At 45.4% G+C, this 24,329-nt stretch overlaps 1 protein-coding gene across 2 annotated transcripts in view; it reads left to right on the top strand.

Moving 5' to 3' along the window:
• Positions 1 to 24,329, top strand: part of LGI1 (leucine rich glioma inactivated 1) — a 102,948-nt gene that overhangs the window by 57,501 nt on the left and 21,118 nt on the right. The window contains exons 3-4 of one of the 2 annotated variants that reach the window (XM_073555829.1): positions 13,790 to 13,861; positions 14,580 to 14,651. In XM_073555829.1, coding sequence (XP_073411930.1) covers positions 13,790 to 13,861; positions 14,580 to 14,651 — 144 coding nt within the window. The remainder of the gene's footprint in view (positions 1 to 13,789; positions 13,862 to 14,579; positions 14,652 to 24,329) is intronic. The other variant, XM_073555830.1, reaches the window with a different exon arrangement.

Raw genomic sequence — 24,329 nt, 5'->3', positions numbered from 1 at the left:
CTTTGGTTGGAGGGAGCTAGACATCAAGTTGTGGTCCTCACCGGCCACAAGAATTTGATTTATCTTGAACCAGCCAAACGCTTGAATCCTAGACAGGCTAGGTGGGCCTTGTTTTTCACGCATTTTAATTTTGTGGTCTCTTTTCTTCCGGGCACTAAGAATGTTAAGGCGGACGCCCTTTCTAGGAGTTTCTTTGCAGATTCTCTTAATGTGAACGAGCCTACTACCATTCTAAATAAGGGTGTAGTTCTTTCTGCCATCTCACCCGATTTGAGACGTGCCCTGGAGGAATTTCAGGAGGACAAACCTGAACGTTGCCCTATGGGAAAATTGTATGTCCCTGACCAGTGGAGGAAGAGAGTAATGTCTGAAATTTATTGCTCCGCATTGGCTGGTCATCCAGTTATTTTTGGTACCAGAGATTTGGTGAGTCGGTCTTTTTGGTGGCCTGCCTTATCTCGTGATGTCAGGAATTTTGTGCAGTCCTGTGGGACTTGTTCTCGGTCCAAGCCCTGTTCTCGTTCTAGTGGGTTGTTGATGCCCCTGCCGGTGCCCAGGAGGCCATGGACCTATGTCTCAGTGGATTTTATTTCCGATCTTCCTGTCTCTCAGAGAATGACTGTTATCTGGGTGATTTGTGATACATTTTCTAAGATGATCCATCTTGTACCACTCCCAAAGTTGCCATCTTCTTCTGAGTTGGTGCCCTTGTTTTACAACAGGTGGTTCGGTTGCACGGGATTCCTGAGAACATTGTGTTGGACAGAGGAGTTCAGTTTGTTTCCAGATTTTGGAGAGCTTTTTGTTCCAAACTGGGAATTCAGTTATCTTTCTCCTCTGCATTTCATCCTCAGACCAATGGGCAGACTGAGAGAACAAACCAGACTTTGGAGTCCTATTTGAGATGTTTCATATCTGCTGATCAGAATGACTGGGTCTCATTTTTGCCCTTGGCCGAATTCACGCTAAAAAATAGAGCTAGTTCTGCCACTTTGATGTCGCCTTTTTTCTGTAACTTTGGGTTTCATCCTCGATTTTCTTCAGGGCAGGTGGGATCTTCAACCTGCCCAAGTGTGGACACTGTGGTAGAGAGAATGCAGCAGATTTGGGACCAAGTGGTGGATAAGTTGTCCCACTCTCAGGAAAAAGCCCAACGGTTTTCCAACCGGCATAGGACCATTGGTCCCCGGTTTAGAGTGGGTGATATGGTTTGGTTGTCTTCAAAGAATATTCCTATGAAGGTTGCGACTCCAAAATTCAAGCCAAGATTCATTGGACCTTATAAGATTTTGGAGATCCTTAATCCTGTTTCTTTCCGATTGGCTCTTCCAGTTACGTTTAAGATCCATAACGTGTTTCATAAATCTTTGTTGAAGAGGTTTGTGGAGCCAGTAGTTCCTATGGCGGCGCCTCCTGACCTTGTATTGGTTAAAGGCAATTTGGAATATGAGGTAGAGAAAATATTGGATTCTCGTTTAGCTAGATGGAGACTCCAGTACTTGGTCAAATGGAAGGGTTATGGCCAGGAGGATAATTCTTGGGTCTCTGCTTCTGACATTCATGCCGAAAGATTGGTTCGTGCTTTTCACCGGGCCCATCCTGATCGGCCTGGTGGCGTGGATGAGGGTTCGGTGACCCCTCCTCAAGGGGGGGGATACTGTTGTGAATTCGCTTTCTGGCCTCCCTCTGGTTATTACCAGGGGTGGATTAAGGGTAGCCAGGGCCCCGGGCTGTTCAGGCTCTGTGGGCCCCCCGGTCATGTGACGGGGTCTGGAAGTCACTAGTTTTCATGATGCATACGGTGCGTCAAGGGGCGGGAAGGGGTTAAATACTGAGGTAAAAGAAACTCTGCAAATACGCAACGTGTGCACGAGGCCTCACAAATACTGAGGTAAAAAAACACCAAATGCTCAACGTGTCCATGAGGCCTTACAAATACTGAGTGAAAAACTCACCAAATACTCAGCGTGTGCACGAGGCCTTATAAATACTGAGGTAAAAACTCACCAAATACTCAGTGTGTGCACGAGGCCTTATAAATGCTGAGGTAAAAACTCACCAAATACTCAGCGTTTGAATGAGGCCTTATAAATACTGGAAGGCTTCCACCCAACATCTAGTCCTGACTCACCTGTACCTAACATTGAAACCAGCTAATAGTCTGCAATCACCTGCTGACCTGGACCCATGACCTGTTAGACAAGTTACTTCACATGAGTCACACAGAGGCTTCTGCTTCATGAACTTCCCCAGATAGAAGAAGCAGCCTCCGGATGTGCAGCCTGTAGCCGGATATACAGGAAGAGACGCTCCTCGTCACAGGTTGTGCCCAACATGTCAGCAGAGGGGTTAACGCCACAGACAAGTCGCCGTCTCCTCACACACTGGACACGATGCTGCATCTGGCGATGAACAAGCGCACATTGCGCAATGTTAGTCATGTCCCAGATGTTCAGCATGTGGAGGACCAAGGGGGACCAAAAAAGACCCCAGGATTGGAACAGGAGCATGGGAAAGTGGACGGCAGTTGGAGGGGCAGGGTTTATACAGGAGTCAGAGTAAGTAAATATATATATATGCGAGCAGCGCACACATGCACAATCCTCATGTTGTATAACTTTCAACTGGTCAAAACATTTCTCTCAGTAGGCCAAGAAAGAAATGTGGCAGGACTAAAGTATACCTCATAGTAACTTATGTGTGAGGCAGAGGTGAAAAGACCCGCCATCTCGTGCCCACCTTACTAGAGGTGCCCACTGCCCACATATAACAAAGTTGATGGAAACAGATGACTTCCACTATGATTGGTTACTGGCTGCCCGACCACACCCATTTCACAAATAGTCACACCCATGTCCACGCCCCAACCACACCCATTTAGCACTGCTGATCACACTGACTGGTACTGAGGGCACAGTGGCTGGTACTGTGGGCACACTGACTGGTGCTGAGGAAAAGAAAGAACAGAGAGAGAGAAAAAAGAGAGAGAAAGAAAGGAGAGAGAATGAAAGAACAGAGAGAAAGAGAGAGAGAAAAAGAGAGAGAAAGGAAGAAAGAACAGAGAGAAAGAAAGAGGGGACAGAAAAAAGAACAGAGAGAGGAAAAAAAGAAAGAGGGGAAAGAAAGAACAGAGAGGGAGAGAGAAAGAAAGAGGGGAAAGAAAGAAAAGAGAGAAAGAAAGAGGGGAAAGAAAGAACAGAGAGAAAAAAAGAAAGAAAGGGGAAAGAAAGAAAGAAACAGAGAGGGCAAGAGAAAGAAAGAGGGGAAAGAAGGAACAAAGAGAGAAGGAAAGAAAGAAAAAGAAAGAGGTGAAAGAAAGAACAAAGAGAGAAAAAAAGAAAGGGGAAAGAAAGAAAGGACAGAGAGGGAGAGAGAAAGAAAGAGGGGAAAGAAAGAACAGAAAGTGAAAGAAAGAACAGAGAGAGAAAGACAAGGAAAGAGGGGAAAGAAAGATTCTATAAAGATACTATACCAGCCCGGCTCACATTGTAGTGCCCACCTGAGCCTCCTGGTGCAGAACATATCATGAACCACTCACATGGCCGACATCCCCGAGTCCAAGGCGATCCCGCTGTCTGCGCTGTCGGAGGAGGACATGGTGATAATCTGAAGCATTCCCTGAAGTGCCTCCATGGTTCCATCACAATCTCCTCCGGTCAGCTTTCAGCACGTCACTTCCGATGGAATGTCACGTGCGAGTTTTCAAGTGCTCCTCAGGGCTCCTCCATATACTCCTGTGTCCGTGGGAAAAGTAAGCTCCCGGTTGGGGCAGTGGGGCAGACTCTCAAAATCTGGGATGTTGGGAGGTATGAATGCTCCCCGTCATATGTACACGCATGGCTCCGCACACCTCATACACACACGGTTCCGCTTTGTATGCCTCGTACACACGGCTTCGCTCCGTACACCTCGCACACACATGGCTCCATTCAGTACACACATGGCTCCACTCCGTAAACCTCGTACACATGCGGCTTTGCTCCGTACACCTTATACACATGCAGCCACGCTCTGTACACCTTGTACACACATGGCTCTGCTCCGTAAACCTTGTACACATGCGGCTTTGCTCCATACACCTCGTACACACGTGGCTCCGCTCCGTAAACGTACGGCTCAGCTCTGTACACTTTGTACACACAGGGCTTCGTTCCGTATACCTCGTACACACGTGGTTCCACTCTGTACACCACGTACACACACACGGCTTCGCTCCGTACACCTCGTACACACATGCGGCTTCGCTCTGAACACCTTGAACAAATACGCAGCTTCGCTCCGTACACCTCGCACACACACGCGGCTCTGCTCCGCACACGCGTGGCTCCGCTCCGTACACCTCGTACACACACGGCTCAGCTCTTTACACTTTGTACACACAGGGCTACTTTCCGTACACCTCGTACACAAGCAGCTTTGCTCCGTACACCTCGCACACACACGCGACTCTGCTCCGTACACATGTGGCTCCACTCCGTACACCTCTCGTGCGTGGCTCAGTTCCGTACACCTCGTACACACGCGGCTCCGCTCCGTAAACACACGGCTCAGCTCTGTACACTTTGTACACACAGGGCTCTGCTCCGTACACCTCGTACACACGCGGCTCCACTCCGTACATCTCATACACACACGCAGCTTTGCTCCATACACACATGCAGCTTTGCTCCGTACACCTCGCACATTCGCAGCTCTGCTCCGTACACCTCGCACATTCGTGGCTCTGCTCCGTACGCCTCGCACACACGCAGCTCTGCTCCATACACCTCGCACATTCATGGCTCTGCTCCGTACACCTCGCACATTCACGGCTCTGCTCCCTACACCTCGCGCATTCGCGGCTCTGCTCCGTACACCTCGCGCATTCGCGGCTCTGCTCCGTACACCTCGCACATTTGCGGCTCTGCTCCCGAAACCTCGTACACACACGTGGCTCCGCTCCGTACACGCGTGGCTCTGCTCCATACACCTCACGCACGCGCAGCTCCACTCCGTACACCTCGTACACACACGACTCTGCTCCGTAAACACACGTCTCAGCTCTGTACACTTTGTACACACAGGTCTCCGTTCTGTACACCTCGTACACATGCAGCTTCGCTCCGTACACCTCGTACACACACGCGACTCCGCTCCGTACACATGTGGCTCCACTCCGTACACCTCGCACGCGCTCGGCTCCGCTCCGTACACCTCGCACGCGCTCGGCTCTGCTCCGTACACCTCGCACACGCGCAGCTCCACTCAGTACACCTTGTACACACGCAGCTCCGCTCCGTAAACACACGGCTCAGCTCTGTATACTTTGTACACACAGAGCTCCGTTCTGTACACCTCGTACACACACGCGGCTTTGCTCCATTCACACACGCGGCTTCGCTCCGTACACCTCGTACACACACGCGGCTTCGCTCCGTACACCTCGTACACACACGCGGCTTCGCTCCTTACACACATACAGCTTCGCTCTGTACACCTCGCACGCGTGCAGCTCCGCTCTGTACACCTCGCACGCACGCAGCTCTGTTGCGTACACCTCGCAGATGTGCAGCTCCTCTCCGTACACCTTGCACACGCGCGGCTCTGCTCTGCACACACATGCAGCTACATCCACCCTGTAAACTCCTGACCCCACACATAATTCCCTCATCCAGCACCATGACAACCAGCACAGCAGAGTCCCACATAAAATACATTGAGGGCTGTGTGCACAGGACCTGTGATAAGGTCACCAGAGGGGAGGAGTCAGGTGTCACATGATCAGTGGCCCCTGACTGAAGCCTCTGATCATGTAACCCCTGACTCCTCCCCTCCTGTGAGTGACCTCATCACAGGTCCTGTGCGCACAGAGCAGGGATTTTTCAGTGAGGGGCTGGTGCTGCGGTGGCCGGTGGGTCTGGAAGGGGGAGGAAGGGGTCAGTACATTAGGGAGTGTGGCACTATGGTGGCGGATTATAATGGGCCAATTTTGCTTGGGCTGGTGGGCCCCCACACCACTGGGTCCTGGGCTACAGCCCAGATTGACCTCATTATAATCCGCCACTGGTTATTACTGAAGGTAGTGGAGCTGGTCAGACTGACAGAGGGGTTGCGAGTTCTCCTTCTGGGCTCCCTCTGGTGGTTACTGGAGGTAATGGAGCTGATCTGATTAACAGAGGCTTGCCACCTGATAATGAGGACGACGAATGGAGATCTGGGGTTTCAGATTGTGATTTAAGACAGCTGACTCCCTTTATCCCTGCTGGTGATTTTCTTCTGCCTCCTGAGATCTGATGTTTCCAGCTCAGTCCCTGCATGTTCAGCTAAGTGTTTATTTGCTATTCTGTTTGCATTTGAGCTGGTTTTGTCTATCTCAGTTTTGTGTGGGTCAGCCAGCTCTGGCTGGGGCTGTGCTGAATCACCGTCCATATGTTACTGCATGTGCCAGTTTGTTTTTGTCCCTTATTAGATTGGCCTCTTTTTGCTCTGCTTTCAGAATATACCAGAGTGCTGATATAGTGGGCGAAGTCATGCAACTTCAGTGTTTTTTGCATCAGACGTGTTGGACTTTTTGTAGGGTTTTTTGCGTGATTGCAGTATCAGGATCCTGTCAGCACCGGCGGACTGCCGAGGCTGAACAGGGAAACTCACCCAGACTACGGGACGACCCGGGGTCCGATACTGCAGGGAAAGTTCAGACAACAGGACCTGCGACACCGAAAGTAGTTAGCATTACAAGGACCTACGATCATGTGACCACAGGGGGTGTGGCTTAGCGTCCTGCTGCAAGAGAGGGCTGTAGGGTTCTGTTACAGGAATCCTGGAGTAAAGGCTAGGGAAACTCAGGTCAGACAAATGGGGGTCATACACGGAGAGGGCGGCGCGGTATCAGAGGGACAAGCAGAGGATAGTCAAAACGTAAGCAATGAATCATGCACAGAGATAGCAACGCAGTACAAGGGAGGCAGTCAGAGAGTAGTCAGGTCCAAGGCAAAAGAGTCATACACGGATGTTATGAATGAGTAACCGAAGGAGGAAAAAACAAAAATACAAGCTAAGTCCAGAAAACCGGAGAGGTTGGTAGCTATCGGATTGCAGACCCCTGATCCTATTCACACAACTAACAGTAGCCGTGGGGTTTTCCTACGGTGCCCTAGACCCCTCGTTCACAGCCAGAGAACTAAATAAGCCTAAAGAAAGAAAGGGGAAATCTAAACTGCCCCAGAGCAGACCCCAAAGCAACAGACAGCCCCCAACATGTATTGTCGGTGAAAAGCAGATGAAAACACAAACACAGACAGAAAGACAGTTTGAGCAAACGATGGGGCCCAACTAACTAAATAGGAAAGGACAGAAAAGATGCTGGCTGCAATCCACAAAAATTCTGCCAAAATAATGTCCAACACGTCTGATAGAAAAAAGGCCCTGAAGTCACTAGACTTCAAAATCACGATATCAGCACTCAGGTATATTCTGAAGACTGAGCAAAAGATCAACTTGACCAGAGAAGAAAATGGAGCTCAGCCTGTACCAACAAGGGCAGGCAGAACACAAACACTAAGTAAACAGACAATATCTCATGGAAAAATAAGAGAGGAAATACTTAGCTTTCAGAAGACAGGTACTGAACTGGTTTGCAAGAGCTCAGAGCAGAAAGGATCACTAGCACCCCTGTAGGGCGTCGGCTGCCTTATATCCACTCAGTGATTCCGGGTGTCCAATCAGGCTCCACCTGTTCAGATGACAGGTTCTTCCCAACCCAATCAATTTCACTACCTCTCTTCACCAGCAGAGGGAGTTCATCAGACATCAACGGTGAAGGGGAAAATGAACTCACAACACACGGAGATAGCAGAGCAGTACAAAAGGAACAGGCAGAACTCGTAACAGGGACAGAACTGGATCAAAAGCAAGCAAGCATAAAGTATCACAGTCACAAAGCACACTAGGGGCACACATTCGGCCATGGGTCTGAGTATAAGCGACAAGGAGTGAGCCCACAATGAGGCTATAAAAAGCCTCCCAGAATCTCAGGGTGAGGCTGTCCAGATTAACCTCTAAACTATCTGATCCCATGAACTCAGCAGATCATGACATGCAGACAGCGTCTTTCCTTTCCTGTCCTGTCTAGTCAGTGTGGGCCCCATAATTTGCTCAGTCTATTTTCCTGCCTGCGATTGTGTTTTCATCTTGTCTCACCGACAATATATGTTTGGGGACTGTCAATTCCTTTGGGATCTGCTCTGGGGCAGTTTAGATTTTCCCTTTCTTGCTTTAAGCTTAGTTAGCTCTCCCGCTGTGCCGAGGCGTCTAGGATCATCGTAGGTACGGCTACTGCTAGTTGTGTGGATAGGATCAGGGGTCTGCAATCCGCTTAGTTACCAACCTCTCTGGTTTTCTGTGGCTTAGCTTGGGCTTGCTCTCCTCCTCGGTGACCCATTCATAACACATGAGCTTGTTATATAGGGATAACTTAAAAGCAGGTACGGCCTGGGGCTGAAATTCAGCCCTGGCATGTGAAATCACACAGGCCCATGCTGTCCCTGTCGCAAGCATCAGATAGGAGATGTTACTAATATTACCCTAGATGGAGGAAAGCAAGTTTTACTACATGACCAATATGTATAATGATACCCGTTGCCTGCTGGGATAAGTGACGAAGATAGCTACTTTGTGCTCCATCACAACTCTTGAGAACACCAATTCTGTTAACATAGCAGCCAAGCGGCCCACTACCAGACAGACTCTTCTGGCATTTGCCAGAATTGCCAGATGGCCAGTCCGGCCCTGCTTAAAAGAGTATATCCATCTGGGGAAAAGAAGAGAGTAACGCAGGCACTGGGTAAAACATTTCGATTTATTCAGTATCAAGTATGAGCACCACATGCAGCAATCCCCGCACTTACATGGCTTGTCTGCTACCAGTGAGGTTACTAATAGTTGTCTGAGGAATATTCAGTCACGCTGAATGTAACTGGTTAAGTAAGTCATCAAGATTTGCAACTGCTGACAAATGATGTCCTAGATGTGTTCAATGGAAAACAAGTCCAGAGACGCTGGAGCCATGGTAGAACATTCAGGTCACGCAGGCTGCTCACAGTAGCAACATGCGGTCTGATGGTGTCATGTCGAAAAACAGCTCCTGGGACACTTTTGGAAATGGCTGCACCATTGGTTCTACGATTGATCAATTTTGTAGTGTAAGTGAAATTACATAAAAAGCCAACGGCATCAAACAGTGTCTGCACAAACCATTAAAAGGCATTTGCATGACATTGGGCTAGAGTCAGACGTCCAGCTACAGTTGTTACATTGACCTCACACCATCACTCTCCAAGGCTCTCATGGTGCAGAACAAGATGGCAATGGAGGCTGGAATGAAGGTCTATCCTATTCAAATGATGTCTCCTGCTTCTGACTTGCAAGTCGGAGATCGGTCTGGAGACCATTTGGGCAACACTATGAAAATTCTTCACAAGGGAATGTCACACTGGTTCTACTACCTTGATTATGGTGTGAGGTGGCATAAAGTATGTGTCAGGACTCTAATGTCAGGACCCTGTCAGCATCGGCAAACTGCCACGCTGAGCAGGGTGACTTACTCACACTATGGGAGAGCACGGAGTCCAATACAGTAGTGACAGTTCAAGCAGACAGGACCTGCGGCACTGAAAATAGTAAGGAGTCCCAGGACCTAGATCATGTGACTGCAGGGGGCGGGGCTTAGCGTCCTACTGCTGCAGATGATATAATGTACCTACTGCAGGGAAACTGTAGAAGAGGAGAGGAAAACGCAGGTCAGACAAGCGAGGGTTCATACACGGAGAGGGCTGTGCGGTACCAGAGGGACGAGCAAAGAATAGTCAAGTCACAGGCAGAGGGTCATACACAGAGAGGTAGCGCAGTACAAGAGGGACAGGCAGAACTCGTAACAGGGACAGAACCGGATCAAAACCAAACAAGCAAGCAAGATATCAGGCACAAGGCACACGTACGCACAAGGTCAACTAACTCAGCCGAGGGCAGGAGTATAACTGACACCGGACCTAGGTCAAGTGAGCATTAAATAGCCGCCCTCTGCCAGAGAGAGGCAGAAACAATTAACCCCTGACTGACCAGGACGGGCCAAAGACAAAGCCCATCCTGGATCATGACAGTATGGTAGCCAAATCCCTCTAATCTTCATTTCAGGTGCACTAAGAGGTCAGCGTTACATTGATTTGGTCATAAAACCTGTGGTACGGCCATTTCATCAAAAGTGTCCCAAGAGTTGTTTTGAACATGACAATGCCAAGCTGGATTTTGCTTTTGTTACTGTGAGCAACTTGTGTGATCTTAATGTGCTACCATAACCTGGAGAGTCTTCGGAATTGTCTCCCATCAAGGACTTCAGGGACCACATTGGACAGCAATTGCAAAGGGAGCTGCCAGCAGTGGATCCTGAAGATTTACCCAGCTACATTAAGCGAGGCTGTCATATGGTATACAGTCTATCTAGAGTCTAACGCATGGGTATAATAAGACACATGAGACATAAGCTTCTTAAGCATTTCTTGTATTACTTCATACAAGTAGTGCAGTAGCAGGATAGTTGCAGAGTTAGGCAAACAACCAACGATATTCAGAGTCTATTACTTTCCCGTCAGAAGTAGCTGGCAAGCAGAAGGGTTCTGTGTCCACAAATGGTTCCAAGCAGAGGAGATCCAGGCTTCACAGACCAAGTCACAACTGGGAATAGAGCTGATTCAGGAGCACAGGTGAATCAGCTGGAGCTGATTAAAAGGACAATTGGCAGGAAACAGGGCAGGGACATCATAGCTGAGTACTCCATGTTATTTGAGGGCAAAGTCACTGCACATGCCAGGAAACAAGATGGCCAACGACAAGCTGAGGACTCCATATTGGTTGAGGGCAAAAGTCAATGCACAGTCCAGGAAACAAGATGGCCGACACACTAAATGCGAAGATAACGGATCTAGCATAAAAGTCTGAAAACATTACAGAGGCAGAACATTCTACAGACAACCATTATTGACCTCAATGGTAATGGCTAAGGTGGGGATTTCTGTGCGTGGTCGTCATTTGCTGCGATACTGAATACGTTGAGATGTTTGGAAAAGTTTATTTTCATTTTTCCAATCATTTTTTGGTGTTTTTTTGCGTTTTATATGTTGATGAGGGTATATTTAGGTTTATAAATAAACTCTCACATGGTGTTTGGTTGTGGATGTAACCCTTCCATTTTTCTAGATTGACCATGAGTTATTATTTATTCAGAGGTGATCCATACTGCTGAATCGTATGGGCAAACTTTTTTGGGGGGGGGATATTATATAGTGAAGACATATTACTAGGATGTGCCACCATATTATGAATAATGGGAATCCAACCTCTAGGGCCCCCATCCAACCTGGGAATGAGTTAGTGTTGTGTGCACATCACTGTTTTAACTTTGTAGAGTAGCCACCGGCTACTTAGCTGTGCAGAGTATTGCAGGATTTCCCTATTCTTGTGGCTGTGCTGCAGTTCCCTGCACCGCCCAGGTGCCATTGTGCAGAGGAAACTTACAATGGCACAGAGTACGAAGCTAGGGCTGCATTTATTTCTTGATGGGAACCACAAATTGAATCACTAATACAGCCCCTTTAATGTATCATGGCAGGAAAAAGTAAATTAACATGTGGTCCTTGTGGAATATATCAGCTCGTGATAGAACACAGAATATAATGCATGGGTTGGACATAATACTTAGGCAGCATTGCATCATGACGAAGACACTGCATCTCGGCCATTTAATCTACTACTCTTGAAACTTCAGTAAAATTAAAGTTTTATGTAAATTAAGGTAATTTAAAGGGGTTGTCCATTACTTTACCTGTTCCATTCATGTGAACTGACATCGATAAGCATTTTACTAAATACAGGGTGGGCCATTTATATGGATACACCTAGATAAATTGGAAATGGTTGGTGATATCAACTTCCTGTTTGTGGCACTTTGGTATATGGGAGGGGGGAAACTTTTCAAGATGGGTGGTGACCATGGCGGCCATTTTGAAGTTGGCCATTTTGGATCCAACTTTATTTTTTCCAATGGGAAGAGGGTCATGTGACACATCAAACTTATTGAGAATTTCACAAGAAAAACAATGGTGTGCTTGGTTTAAACATAACTTTATTCTTTCATGAGTTATTTACAAGTTTATGACCACTTATAAAGTGTGTTCAAAGTGCTGCCCATTGTGATGGATTGTCAATGCAACCCTCTTCTCTCACTCTTGACACACTGAGTGGGAGAAGAGTGTTGCATTGTGAATGACACACATTCCCATTTCATTTAGGTGTATCCATATAAATGACCCACCCTGTAGATTGCTTTAAATCCTGCTGTGAACTGAGCTGTTCTCCAGGTCACATGATCTGTGGCCGAGAATCTCTTGCTTTTTTTTATGTCACATCAAAATCTTCCTCAGTTCCAGGCTCTGGAAACTGTCGGGTGGGTGTGACTTGCAGTGTGTGGGCGGGGCTACATTCAGCAGAGCTCACTCTGTTTCTGTGCATGTTACTGCTGCAGATACATCTTTCCCTGCAAACCCAGCCCTCCGTTTGTATTTGTATGTATACAGCATGATGTATATACAAGTACACACCCTGCTGGATACCCTGTGTGATGTATATACATCCTGCTGTATTCCCTCTATTATATGACTACATTTATATTTCTCTCTCCCTCCAAATAATGCATTCTATCCAACCATTACATCTATCTATCTACCTGTCTACCAAATCCATCCCGTCCAACCATTAGTGAGGGGGAGTAGGGAATCATCTTTGTTAGGGCTAGTGTTCTGGTGCTTTGTGCATTACTTCTATTCCCTCTTACAGTGCTCTGTGAAGAAGATTGTGCTGATGCTGGTGTAGAAGTCGGAGGGATTTAGGCAGAATTATAGGGGGTGTGCTCACTGCTGGCTTGCAGCCCAGCACAAGGAATGATAGGAAATGTAGTCAGAAGAGAGCAGAGGAATGTGAAAAAGTAGTGATGGCTGTGACAGCAGAGCTTATGCCAGGGCACTGGAAGAGAAGCAGAAAGACATAAATGGGGATCTTTAGGGGCATTATCCTTAAGCATTTATGGCAAAACCAGTAATCGAGTTAGGGAAGTGGACAACCTCTTTAATTCAAAATTACATTTCCTTTGATTCTGCGATATACATTATATCACATTTCTATTTCTGCCTTTTCAAGTAGCTCAATCTGTGATTTATGTCATTTTTTTCAAGGGTCGTTAATACACTGAAAGCTATTGTGCCAAAACAAAACAAGTAAAAGTAAAACAGTCATAAAAAATTATAGCTAATTTTTTTGCCCCGTATTGATAAAGACAACATATTTAATAATGTTTCATGTTCATGTGGCTCTCAGACTCATACATACACATTGCAGAAACAAGGGATAAAAATGCAGATTTTTTTTTTAAATGTTATCATTTTATAGCATATCACGGTAAGACATATCTCTAAACAGCACCAATTTGCCATATGACATGAAAATAAGGACTATTTACAGCAAAACACTGTTCCAGTACCAAAGGTGGCATTCACAACAATGAAATAGTGTTTGCCAAACATCCAACTGCCCCTGTTCCTGAGAGTTGTAACACATACGCTAATACCTGCCATTAACATGACCTTTCCTTTAACTCGTGTGTGAGAGTATATTCCTACTTTTAGGCAAATTAATTATGATTTCATTATTAAACAAACCACTTTCTCTTCCTTGTCCTAATTGTATATGTGTTATACTTACGCAGACTGTTCACTTCAAACACATTTGATGCAATCAGTGATGATGCATTTACTGGTCTTCCTCACCTAGAGTACTTGTAAGTATAAGCACCAACCCATTGTCATCATTAGAACTCATATAAACAGCACTATTTGCTGAGAGAACAGCAGGACTACATCCACTTTTCATGTTTTATTCAATACTGCTCTTTAATTTTTCATGTGGAGCAGAGTCTATAACTTGTAATGAAAAATCAAAACTTTTGTGTACAATGAGCCAAAGTGGCTGTGCTCCTGCTAATTCTAAATCCTGTCTATTTCATTTCTCATATAGATGACTCCAGTGTTCGTTTAAGTCGTTGTGTTGGTGATTTTCTATTATGATGCATGGTACCATGTTCGTGGCATGCTCGTATACCCCACTACGGTGCCACTGTGACTGATTTTAAATTTTAACCCTTTAACCCTTGTAATGCTTACAACTAGAATATATATGACATGCAAATTGGCTAACGATATCAAAAGATTTTACATCTATTTGTTCTCAATTCATACGAGGATGAGTGTGCTTGACGAGAGAGTATAATGGGGTGGGGAAGGGGTGGATATTGATTGGACCTGGAGGACAAGTGTTATGCTTTTCCTATTATCCTTTAGTACTGCAATTAATGAACCATCAATTCATAAAGCCATTACTGAAAATATCTTAGTGTGCAGGGAACATTACTGAACCATTTAGGCATCAGGCAAAAGATGCCATTCCCCTGCCCTGATTAAGTCTTGCCACATAACCAATCTTCTTATTTTTCTTTTCAGGTTCATAGAAAACAACAAAATTAAATCAATTTCAAGAAATGCTTTTCGTGGATTAAAGTCTTTGATTCACTTGTAAGTATTGAATTCATATGTCAAGTTTTTATCATTTTGGGTATTTTTTTATATCATTTTTCTAATTAAGAGGCCAGATGCTCTAGCTAAAAAGGGATTGATCTGACAAACTCTTTCCTTTTCCAGAACTGTCAGAAACAAAGCAAAATGTAATCCTACCCTGAAGGAGGAAAAAAACACTAGACAAAACAAAAAAACGGTATCTACAGAAAACTTAAAAAACAAACAAACCATAAAGGGTTTAGTGAAATATTTTTCTCTTTTCCTGTGAGCAATATGACTTGGTTTATTTAGTTTATGATAAAACTAATCCAAAATTAGAAGTGTTGTGTTTTATTAAAAACATGCCTGAATTCATAGCTTTACACCTATTGTAGAGCCTTAGAGGGCACTACATGACTTAGGGCTTATCTACAAACTAAAGATATTTAGTATAGCCGCCATCTTTTAAAGAAAAAGATAGCATTTCATTTAGGTACTAGATTATGGCCCGATGCTATCGCATCGGGAGGATGCGATAGCATCACACCTCTTGCCATGTTAACCCTCAACACACACACTCCTCAACACACACTCCTCTCACCTTTCACCATCTCCACTCACTCTTTCACTCCACATACGACCCCTTCTCTCACTCCGTCTCTCATACTCACGCCATCATCGCCGCTGCTCCACGATCCCCGACATCTTCTTCCGCCGGCGCCATCCTGGATCCAGACGTTGTCCACGCCGGCGACATGTTCTTGCGGCGACGCCATCTTGAGTATCGTGAAATCCCGCGATAGTCAAGATAGCGTCGCCGGCAGAACATGTCGCCGGCATGGACGACGTCGGGATCCAAAATGGCGTCGGCGAAATCTCGCGAGTTTTCGCCAACGCCATTTTGGATCCCGACGTCGTCCTCGCCGGCGACATGTTCTTGCGGCGACGCCATCTTGACTATCGCGGGATTTCGCCGATCCAAAATGGCGTCGCCGCAAGAACATGTCGCCGGCGTGGACGACATCGGGATCCAAAATGGCGTCGGCGTAATCTCGCGAGATTTCGCCGACGCCATCTTTTTGGATCCCGAGTCGTCCACGCCAGCGACATGTTCTTGCGGCGACGCCATCTTGAATCTCGCGGGATTTCACGAAATCCAAGATGGCGTCGCCGCAAGAACATGTCGGCGGCCTGGAGAACGTCTGGATCTAGGATCGCGGCGGCGGCGGAAGATGTCGGGGCAGCGACGATGACGGTGTGAGTATGAGAAACGGAGTGAGAGAAAGGAACGTATGTGGAGTGAAAGAGTGAGTGGACGTGAGTGGAGGTGAAAGGTGAGAGGAGTGTGTGTTGAGGCGGTGTGGTGTGTTGAGGGTTAACGTGCGTGTGTGTGTGGTGACGTCACCGGTTAAAACTGGACGGAAGTTGTTACAACCGGAAGCTGGTTAGGGCATTTATTATTATAGATGATGAGGAAGAAGCCGTCTGTTGTTGGCGGTGATGGCCTGTAGAGGCTTCTTCAGCCAATGTAATAGATTTAGAGTTAGGGGATTCGTGTGTGAGACGACGGCGTTTATAAGCCTTAATCTTGTCAAGTCGATGCTGTTTTTCCTCAGGAGTCTCATTAGCACGGCGTTGTTTTTGTCGTAGTGCTAAAGCTGCTTTCCTTTCACTGGCATACTGTGCATCGGTATTGAATGGTGGTATTGATAGGGCAGAAACAGATTGCTGATTAGTTATGTCAGTGAACGGCATATGGGATGAAGTGTAGCAGTAAATTGTTCCACATGCTGATGTGGAAGCATCCTGTTGTGAGTCTAATAATAATGATGAGGAAGAGGCCGTCTGTTGTCAGCGGTGACGGCGTGCAGAGGCTTCTTCAGCCAATCTTATGGATTTAGAGTTAGGGGATTCGTGTGTGAGGCGACGGCGTTTATAAGCCTTAATCTTCTCAAGGCGATGGTGTTTTTCCTCAGGAGTCTCATTAGCACGGCGTTGTTTTTGTCGTAGTGCTAAAGCTGCTTTCCTTTCACTGGCATTGGCATACTTTTTGTTATGACTCATGTTGGCACAGGTAAAGGAGTCTATTTGGCAGTTATCTGGCAGTGAAGAAGGCGTCCTGGAGTATTGTAGAGTAAACAGATACTAATTGACCCTGTAATTGCCCAGCAGTAGTTATGAAGTGGTAGTGGCAAATTGGCCCTGTAGTTAGACACCGGCAGAGGAGCAAGGCAGCAGTAGTTATGGCGGTAGAGGCAAATTGGCCCTGTAATTAGACACCGGCAGAGGAGCAAGGCAGCAGTAGTTATGGCGGTAGAGGCAAATTGGCCCTGTAATTAGACACCGGCAGAGGAGCAAGGCAGCAGTAGTTATGGCGGTAGAGGCAAATTGGCCCTGTAATTAGACACAGGCAGTGAACAGTCAGAGGAGCAAGGCAGCAGTACTTATGGCGGTAGAGGCAAATTGGCCCTGTATTTAGACACCGGCAGAGGAGCAAGGCAGCAGTAGTTATGGCGGTATTGGCAAATTGGCCCTGTAATTAGACACCAGCAGAGGAGCAATGCAGCAGTAGTTATGGCGGTAGAGGCAAATTGATCCTGTAATTAGACACCGGCAGAGGAGCAAGGCAGCAGTAGTTATGGCGGTAGAGGCAAATTGGCCCTGTAATTAGACACCGGCAGAGGAGCAAGGCAGCAGTAGTTATGGCGGTATTGGCAAATTGGCCCTGTAATTAGACACCAGCAGTGGAGCAATGCAGCAGTAGTTATGGCGGTAGAGGCAAATTGATCCTGTAATTAGACACCGGCAGAGGAGCAATGCAGCAGTAGTTATGGCGGTAGAGGCAAATTGATCCTGTAATTAGACACCGGCAGAGGAGCAAGGCAGCAGTAGTTATGGCGGTAGAGGCAAATTGGCCCTGTAAATTAGACACCGGCAGAGGAGCAAGGCAGCAGTAGTTATGGCGGTAGAGGCAAATTGGCCCTGTAATTAGACACCGGCAGAGGAGCAAGGCAGCAGTAGTTATGGCGGTAGAGACAAATTAGCCCTGTAATTAGACACCGGCAGAGGAGCAAGGCAGCAGTAGTTATAGCGGTATAGGCAAATTGGCCCTGTAATTAGACACCGGCAGAGGAGCAATGCAGCAGTAGTTATGGCGGTGAGGCAAATTAGCCCTGTAATTAGACACCGGCAGAGGAGCAAGGCAGCAGTAGTTATGGCGGTAGAGGCAAATTAGCCCTGTAATTAGACACCGGCAGAGGAGCAATGCAGCAGTAGTTATGGCGGTATAGGCAAATTGGCCCTGTAATTAGACACCGGCAGAGGAGCAATGCAGCAGTAGTTATGGCGGTAGAGGCAAATTAGCCCTGTAATTAGACACCGGCAGAGGAGCAAGGCAGCAGTAGTTATGGCGGTATAGGCAAATTGGCCCTGTAATTAGACACCGGCAGAGGAGCAATGCAGCAGTAGTTATGGCGGTAGAGGCAAATTAGCCCTGTAATTAGACACCGGCAGAGGAGCAAGGCAGCAGTAGTTATGGCGGTAGAGGCAAATTGGCCTTGTAATTAGACACCGGCAGTAAACAGGCAGATGACCAAAGCAGCAGTAGTTATGGCGATAGAGGCAAATTGGCCCTGTAATTAGACACCGGCAGAGGACAAAGGCAGTAGTTATGGCGGTAGAGGCAAATTGGTCCTGTAATTAGACACCGGCAGAGGAGCAAGGCAGCAGTAGTTATGGTGGTACAGGCAATGCCAAGCGTCCGCACAGCAAGTCGGCGTGAGGTAAATGACGCAATTTCATGAATGCAAGATGGCGTCGGCGAAATCTCGCGAGATTTCGCCGACGTCGTTAACACCTCTTGCCATGTTAACCCTCAACACACCACACTGCCTCAACACACACTCCTCTCACCTTTCACCTCCACTCATGTCCACTCACTCTTTCACTCCACATACGTTCCTTTCTCTCACTCCGTTTCTCATACTCACACCGTCATCGTCGCTGCCCCGACATCTTCCTCCGCCGCCGCGATCCAGGATCCAGACGTTCTCCAGGCCGCCGACATGTTCTTGCGGGACGCCATCTTGGATTTCGTGAAATCCCGCGATATTCAAGATAGCGTCGCCGCAACAACATGTCGCTGGCGTGGACGACATCGGGATCCAAAAAGATGGCGTCGGCGAAATCTCGCGAGATTATGCCGACGCCATTTTGGATCCCGATGTCGCCCACGCCAGCGACATATTCTTGCGGGACGCCATCTTGGATGTCGTGAAGTCCCGCGAGATTTCGCCGACGGGTTAACATGTGCGTGTGTGTGTGGTGACGTCACTGGTTACAACTGGACGGAAGTTGTTACAACCGGAAGCTGGTTAGGGCATTTATTATTATAGATAATCTCTAACTTATTTAAGTTACGTTACAGACATTTCTCGAAATCTTATCCAAATGCTGTGGAAACCCCCCCCAGCTTATAAACAGTGAATTTCAAATCCACATCGTTAATTTATGCTATGGATATCCCAATATAAGAGATACGTAGTAAGAAGGGCCCCTGGGAACACACCCTTAGAGGCTGCAACTACACAAGATGTTTGTAATTAACATTATTGGAATTTTATCGCCTTTTTTGTTTCAAAAAAGCTTATAAATTTTCAAAACAAAACCACATGGAGTACAAATCTTGGCTGAACTGTGTAAGACATTGTTCAGCTCCATGCATAATTAATAATGATGACATTAACATCACAGTAGATCTAAGGCTATTTCAACAAAAGCAGCACGCTTTCAAGAAAGGCGGAAAACTATGTATGTGGGAGAATGATACGCTTACACAACACAGTACTTTAAGTTTGTTACATTTGCCCACTAAGAAAAGTGGGAAGAAAGTCCAGCAAATGAATAGGTCGGGTGATTGAGTAACAATGTTTCCCTTATTAGAAGTAGTGGAAACAAGATACTAAAAGTGAAAAAGTACAGTGCCCTAATAAGACAGGTGGCAAATTTTTTTTTATAGTCCGATATTCATATATTTAATTGTGCTATAGTCACATTTTCAGGTAACTTTTCTGTGATTTTTTTCCTGAATTACATGAAAAATATCAACTAGAGAGACTTGGGCCCAAAAGAGGACTTTTAAAGGGGTTGTCCAGGACTTTTTTTTTTTACTATGGGCCTAAAAGCTAACAGGCAGGTAGTTGCTAACAGAGGCTGCTCCATGTCATCAGAGCAGCTCTTCTCCTTCACTGCTGCTCTGTTGATGGGGAAGTTAGGCAGAGTTGAGTTGGCTGTCAGTCAGAATTTTTATAGTTAAAGTTGGTGTTATCAGATAGTTTTACTGGAGGCGTGTACTTTTTCTCCCAGTATGATGCACGATGCTGACTAGAAATGAGCATTTCAATTCGTGGGATTCCGGTCAAGCATCCAGATCAGTATTACCCTGCGTATAGATGGGAGGCCTGTAAGTCTTTTACCTCCCGCCATCTTTGGTGCAGTATTTGATTGTAAGGGCTGGTGTGATGTCATCTATGAAACATGACTCACAGTCAGTGTGAGGGGAGTGGCAGGGCAGCTGAGTTTAGCTGTGTCACATTACAAACCATTCTATAATCTATTCTGCAGAGCGATTACAAGTTGCTTGAGCACAACAGACAAAAATGTGATTACATCTCACACACTGAGAAACCTGCTCTGAGCTATTGTGGGCTTGTTCTTTTTTGCTTTGAGTGTTGCTGCCTGCCTATGATTGGTCAACATCATATAGGGAAAAGAAGTACACTCCCCAGTGAAAACTGTCTGATAACTCCCACTTAATATAAGTTAACTTGCTGTCAAATACTTTGATTGCTAATATCCCCACAAAGGAGAGGCATAAGTGAAAAGGGCAAAATCAGGATAAAAGTGTAATATTATATCAGATCTTCCATATTTAAGGGTTTATACATGATTTTCTAGTGTACACTACACCTTTGCTTTACTGTAGGGATGCTCAAATGGACTCGAACAGGGACACTGAAGCATCCTTTCACTGTGCAATGTAGGTGAATACATTAAAGATCAATAGAAGAAAATGAAACATTGGATGTACTGGTCCCGATTCATGGAGTGGCCTTAGGAGCTGTGTTACACAATCTCTAAAAGCAGGGGTTGGAGTAAAAATCTGATCGCTCATGTTAACCCCTTAAACACTGCTGTTATTCTCTGACAACAGCTTCTAAGGCGAAAGATCTGGGGAGTGCGTCACTCATTGCACTCATACAACCTCCCCTACAAATGATCGTGGGGTGCTATGGCAGCTGGGGGACCTGCTGATTACTGCTGTCCTTGCCATGTTTGTTCTCCTATGAAGTCAAACAAAAGGCTGAGCTTTCTAAGGATTGGGTCACACTGCGTTATTGCAGTCCGTTTAACAGATTGCGATACACCACGGCATAACGCGATGTAACGCAATCCGTTAACGCTGCCATTGACTCCCATTAGGAGTGCATCACCATAAATCGGCATGCGCTGGCGAGGTGCCGTCATTCTGTGACGGACTCTCAGACGCGGACTGCAGCGATCGCGTTATGTGAGTAGCATTAATGCAGTCTGTCAATGCTATGCATTGAACGGACTGCATTAAAGCTATGTAAAACTGGCCTGAGATGATGATTTTATCTATATTAGATGATGTCAAGTTCAGGGTGTACGCACACATTGCGGATTCTGCTGCGGATTTTTCAGCGCAGATTTGTCTAAATCTGCAGGTCAAAAGACCTGCGGTTTATCTGCGTATTTAGAGCGGTTTTGCCTGTGGTTTTCCCCTGCGGTTTGACACCTGTCATGGACAGGTGCCAAACCGCTGCGGAATCGCACAAAAAATTGACATGCTGCGGTTTTGAAACCGCAGCAAATCTGCGCGGAAAAATTCACACCGTGTGCACTGCGTTTTTCATTTTACATAGACTAAAATGGTACTGTACACCGCAGCAGAAACTGCTGCGGATCTGCAGTAGAATCCACAACGTGTGCACACATCCTCAGGTCCCCTAAGGAGGCTAAAAAATAAAGTAAAAAAAAAGAAAAACAGCTTTTAAAAATATATGAAATAAAGAAGTATAAAAATTCAAATCGCCTCCCTTTTCCACATTTTAAATAGAAATAAAAACATTAACATACTTGTTATCACCCCATTCATAAAAGTCAAAATAAAGAAAGTCGAAAAGAGAAAAAATAGAATCAAAAGGCTTGTTGCAAATCCACAAAAATAATTATACAAAAAGATAACAAAATATATGTCAAAATGTTATTAATAAAATCTTCAGCTCACCATGCAAGAGAAAAAGCTCTCAGCCCATCAATGGGAAGACATTATTATTTTATTCTTTTTTTTTACAAAAGTATTATTCACCCCCCCCACACACACTTAAATAATAATAATAATAATAATAATAATAGTTTGGAATAACCATAATTATAATGACCTTGAGAATCCTGTTTCACCATTCAAATAACATAGTAAAACCAAAAGCCAATAACAATAATGGAATTGTGTTTTGCTCACCATTATACTGCACTTGGGGATTTTTTTTTTCCCTGTTTTTCCAGTACATTGTATGTTAAACTGAATGGCGTCAATTAAAACTACAACTCGCCCTGCAAAAAAAATAAATAAAACCAACAAACCTTCGAACTGCTACGTAGATGGAGAAATAAAACTATTATGGCCCTTGAAGGAAGGAGAGTAAAAAAAAATAAAAATGCAAAAATGTTCATTGGCCTCAACAAGAAGAGGTTAACACAAAAATTGAAAATCAATGAGGCCTATAGGTCAAGTCTACACCTACACATTATGGTCAGAATGATAAGATACCGGTGGATATACAGTATTCTATATGTGTTACAGTAGGTCCCCCTGCTGGATAAAAGAATATTTGGATTCCCTTGGCATAAATACAATAAGTCTATTAATGACCCCCTTCTCCAAGTTGTGCCAGTTATCAGTCTAGGAACTGTGCCATTCTCTAAAGGATATCTCTCTGCGGTCAGAGACCTTATGTTTCTTCATCGCTAATAGCTTACGGTGTATTAATAGCAGGTCTGGCTGGCAATGTCCTCAGTATGGCCGTGTGATCTCAGAATATACTGTAAAGGAGAAGTGCTCACTAAAAAGGCCATTTGTGTACATAGAGAAAGTCTTAGATCTTTGATTTCAGCTCATGAAAAATGGGAGCAAAATAAAAGTGTTGCGTTTATATTTTTTTTCGGTGTACTTACTATTTGTGGCGGGATTGTTACTTATCACCTTTCCTGATTTCACTACGCAGAATAAACATTCCACTGGTGATATCCATAAAACTCCTTCTTGGCTGATAATACATGCATGAAGTATTCCTTACTGGTGGTTACAGTAAAATTATAATATATAATTAAAGGGTTATTAAAAAATATAGAATCCTCTATCCATAGTATAAGGAATAACTTGCTGATCACTGGGGATCCAACCACTGGCACCCTCCCAATCCCGAGATCGGGGCTTCGAAACTTTAGGACAAGTGATTCTTCAGAGTGGCGTGAAGGAGCTCATACTTAGCCTCCACCCCATTCATTGACTATGAGACTGATAGAATGAGCCAAGTGCTGCACTCAGCAGTCCCACAGACAATGAATGGGGTGGAGGCCAAGCAGACACACCTTAAGATGTAGAGTTTGTCGAGGTTCCAGAGTCCCAATCTTGATATTACTGGGGTCCATGTAGCCGGACCCTAGAGATCAAGTTATCCCCGATCTTATGGATATGTGTTTTTTTTTGGGAATAACCCTTACACATACCGTAAAGTATGGTAAATCCTACACCATGTGACCTTACCAATATTTACAGGGGGTTTCCAATTCAATTTTATTGCATATTTTGTGGCTAACACCTGCAGAAAACATGCAAATAAAAATACAGCAGAACAAAACTGCAGCATTTATGGGAAATGTGAATGCGGCCTAAATGCACAGGTTGTTCTTTTTAAAAATAAAGGGACTGCTGCAGATATAATAAGGTTAAAAATTAACAAATTTTATTGAAGAGTAAATTACAAAAATGCAACACATGCAATGTACAGCTAAAGAGATGAGGTACATAGACGGCTCATGTGTGAGGGACAAACAACCATTGATGAAATCACAGGTAGAGAGCAAGAGAAAAAGCTGAGGAAACTACACCACAATTAGTCAAGAAGTATAAGTCTTCTCAAAAGTGCATACTGCTTTGTAAGGTGCAGCATTGGAATGTATCTGAAGGTACCCTTAGTTGAAGATGGTAAATAGTAAGATGGATTGCAAAAAGATATATACACTGCTCAAAAAATAAAGGGAACACTTAAGCAACAGAATATAACTCCAAGTAAATCAAACTTCTGTGAAATCAAACTGTCCACTTAGGAAGCAACACTGATTGACAGACAATCAATTTCACATGCTGTTGTGCAAATGGAATAGACAACAGATGGAAATTATTGGCAATTATCAAGACACCGTCAATAAAGGAGTGGTTCTGTAGGTGGGGACCACAGACCACATCTCAGTACCAATGCTTTCTGGCTGATGTTTTGGTCACTTTTGAATGTTGCTTGTGCTTTCACACTTGTGGTAGCATGAGACGGACTCTACAACCCACTCAAATGGCTCAGGTAGTGCAGCTCATCCAGGATGGCACATCAATGCGAG

Source organism: Dendrobates tinctorius, unplaced genomic scaffold (assembly GCF_039654945.1).
Source record: "Dendrobates tinctorius isolate UK_male_01 unplaced genomic scaffold, ASM3965494v1 ptg000230l, whole genome shotgun sequence".
Lineage (NCBI taxonomy): Eukaryota > Metazoa > Chordata > Amphibia > Anura > Dendrobatidae > Dendrobates > Dendrobates tinctorius.
The sequence above is the reverse complement of the archived record's forward strand: the minus strand, read 5'-3'. Positions and strand labels throughout refer to the sequence as shown.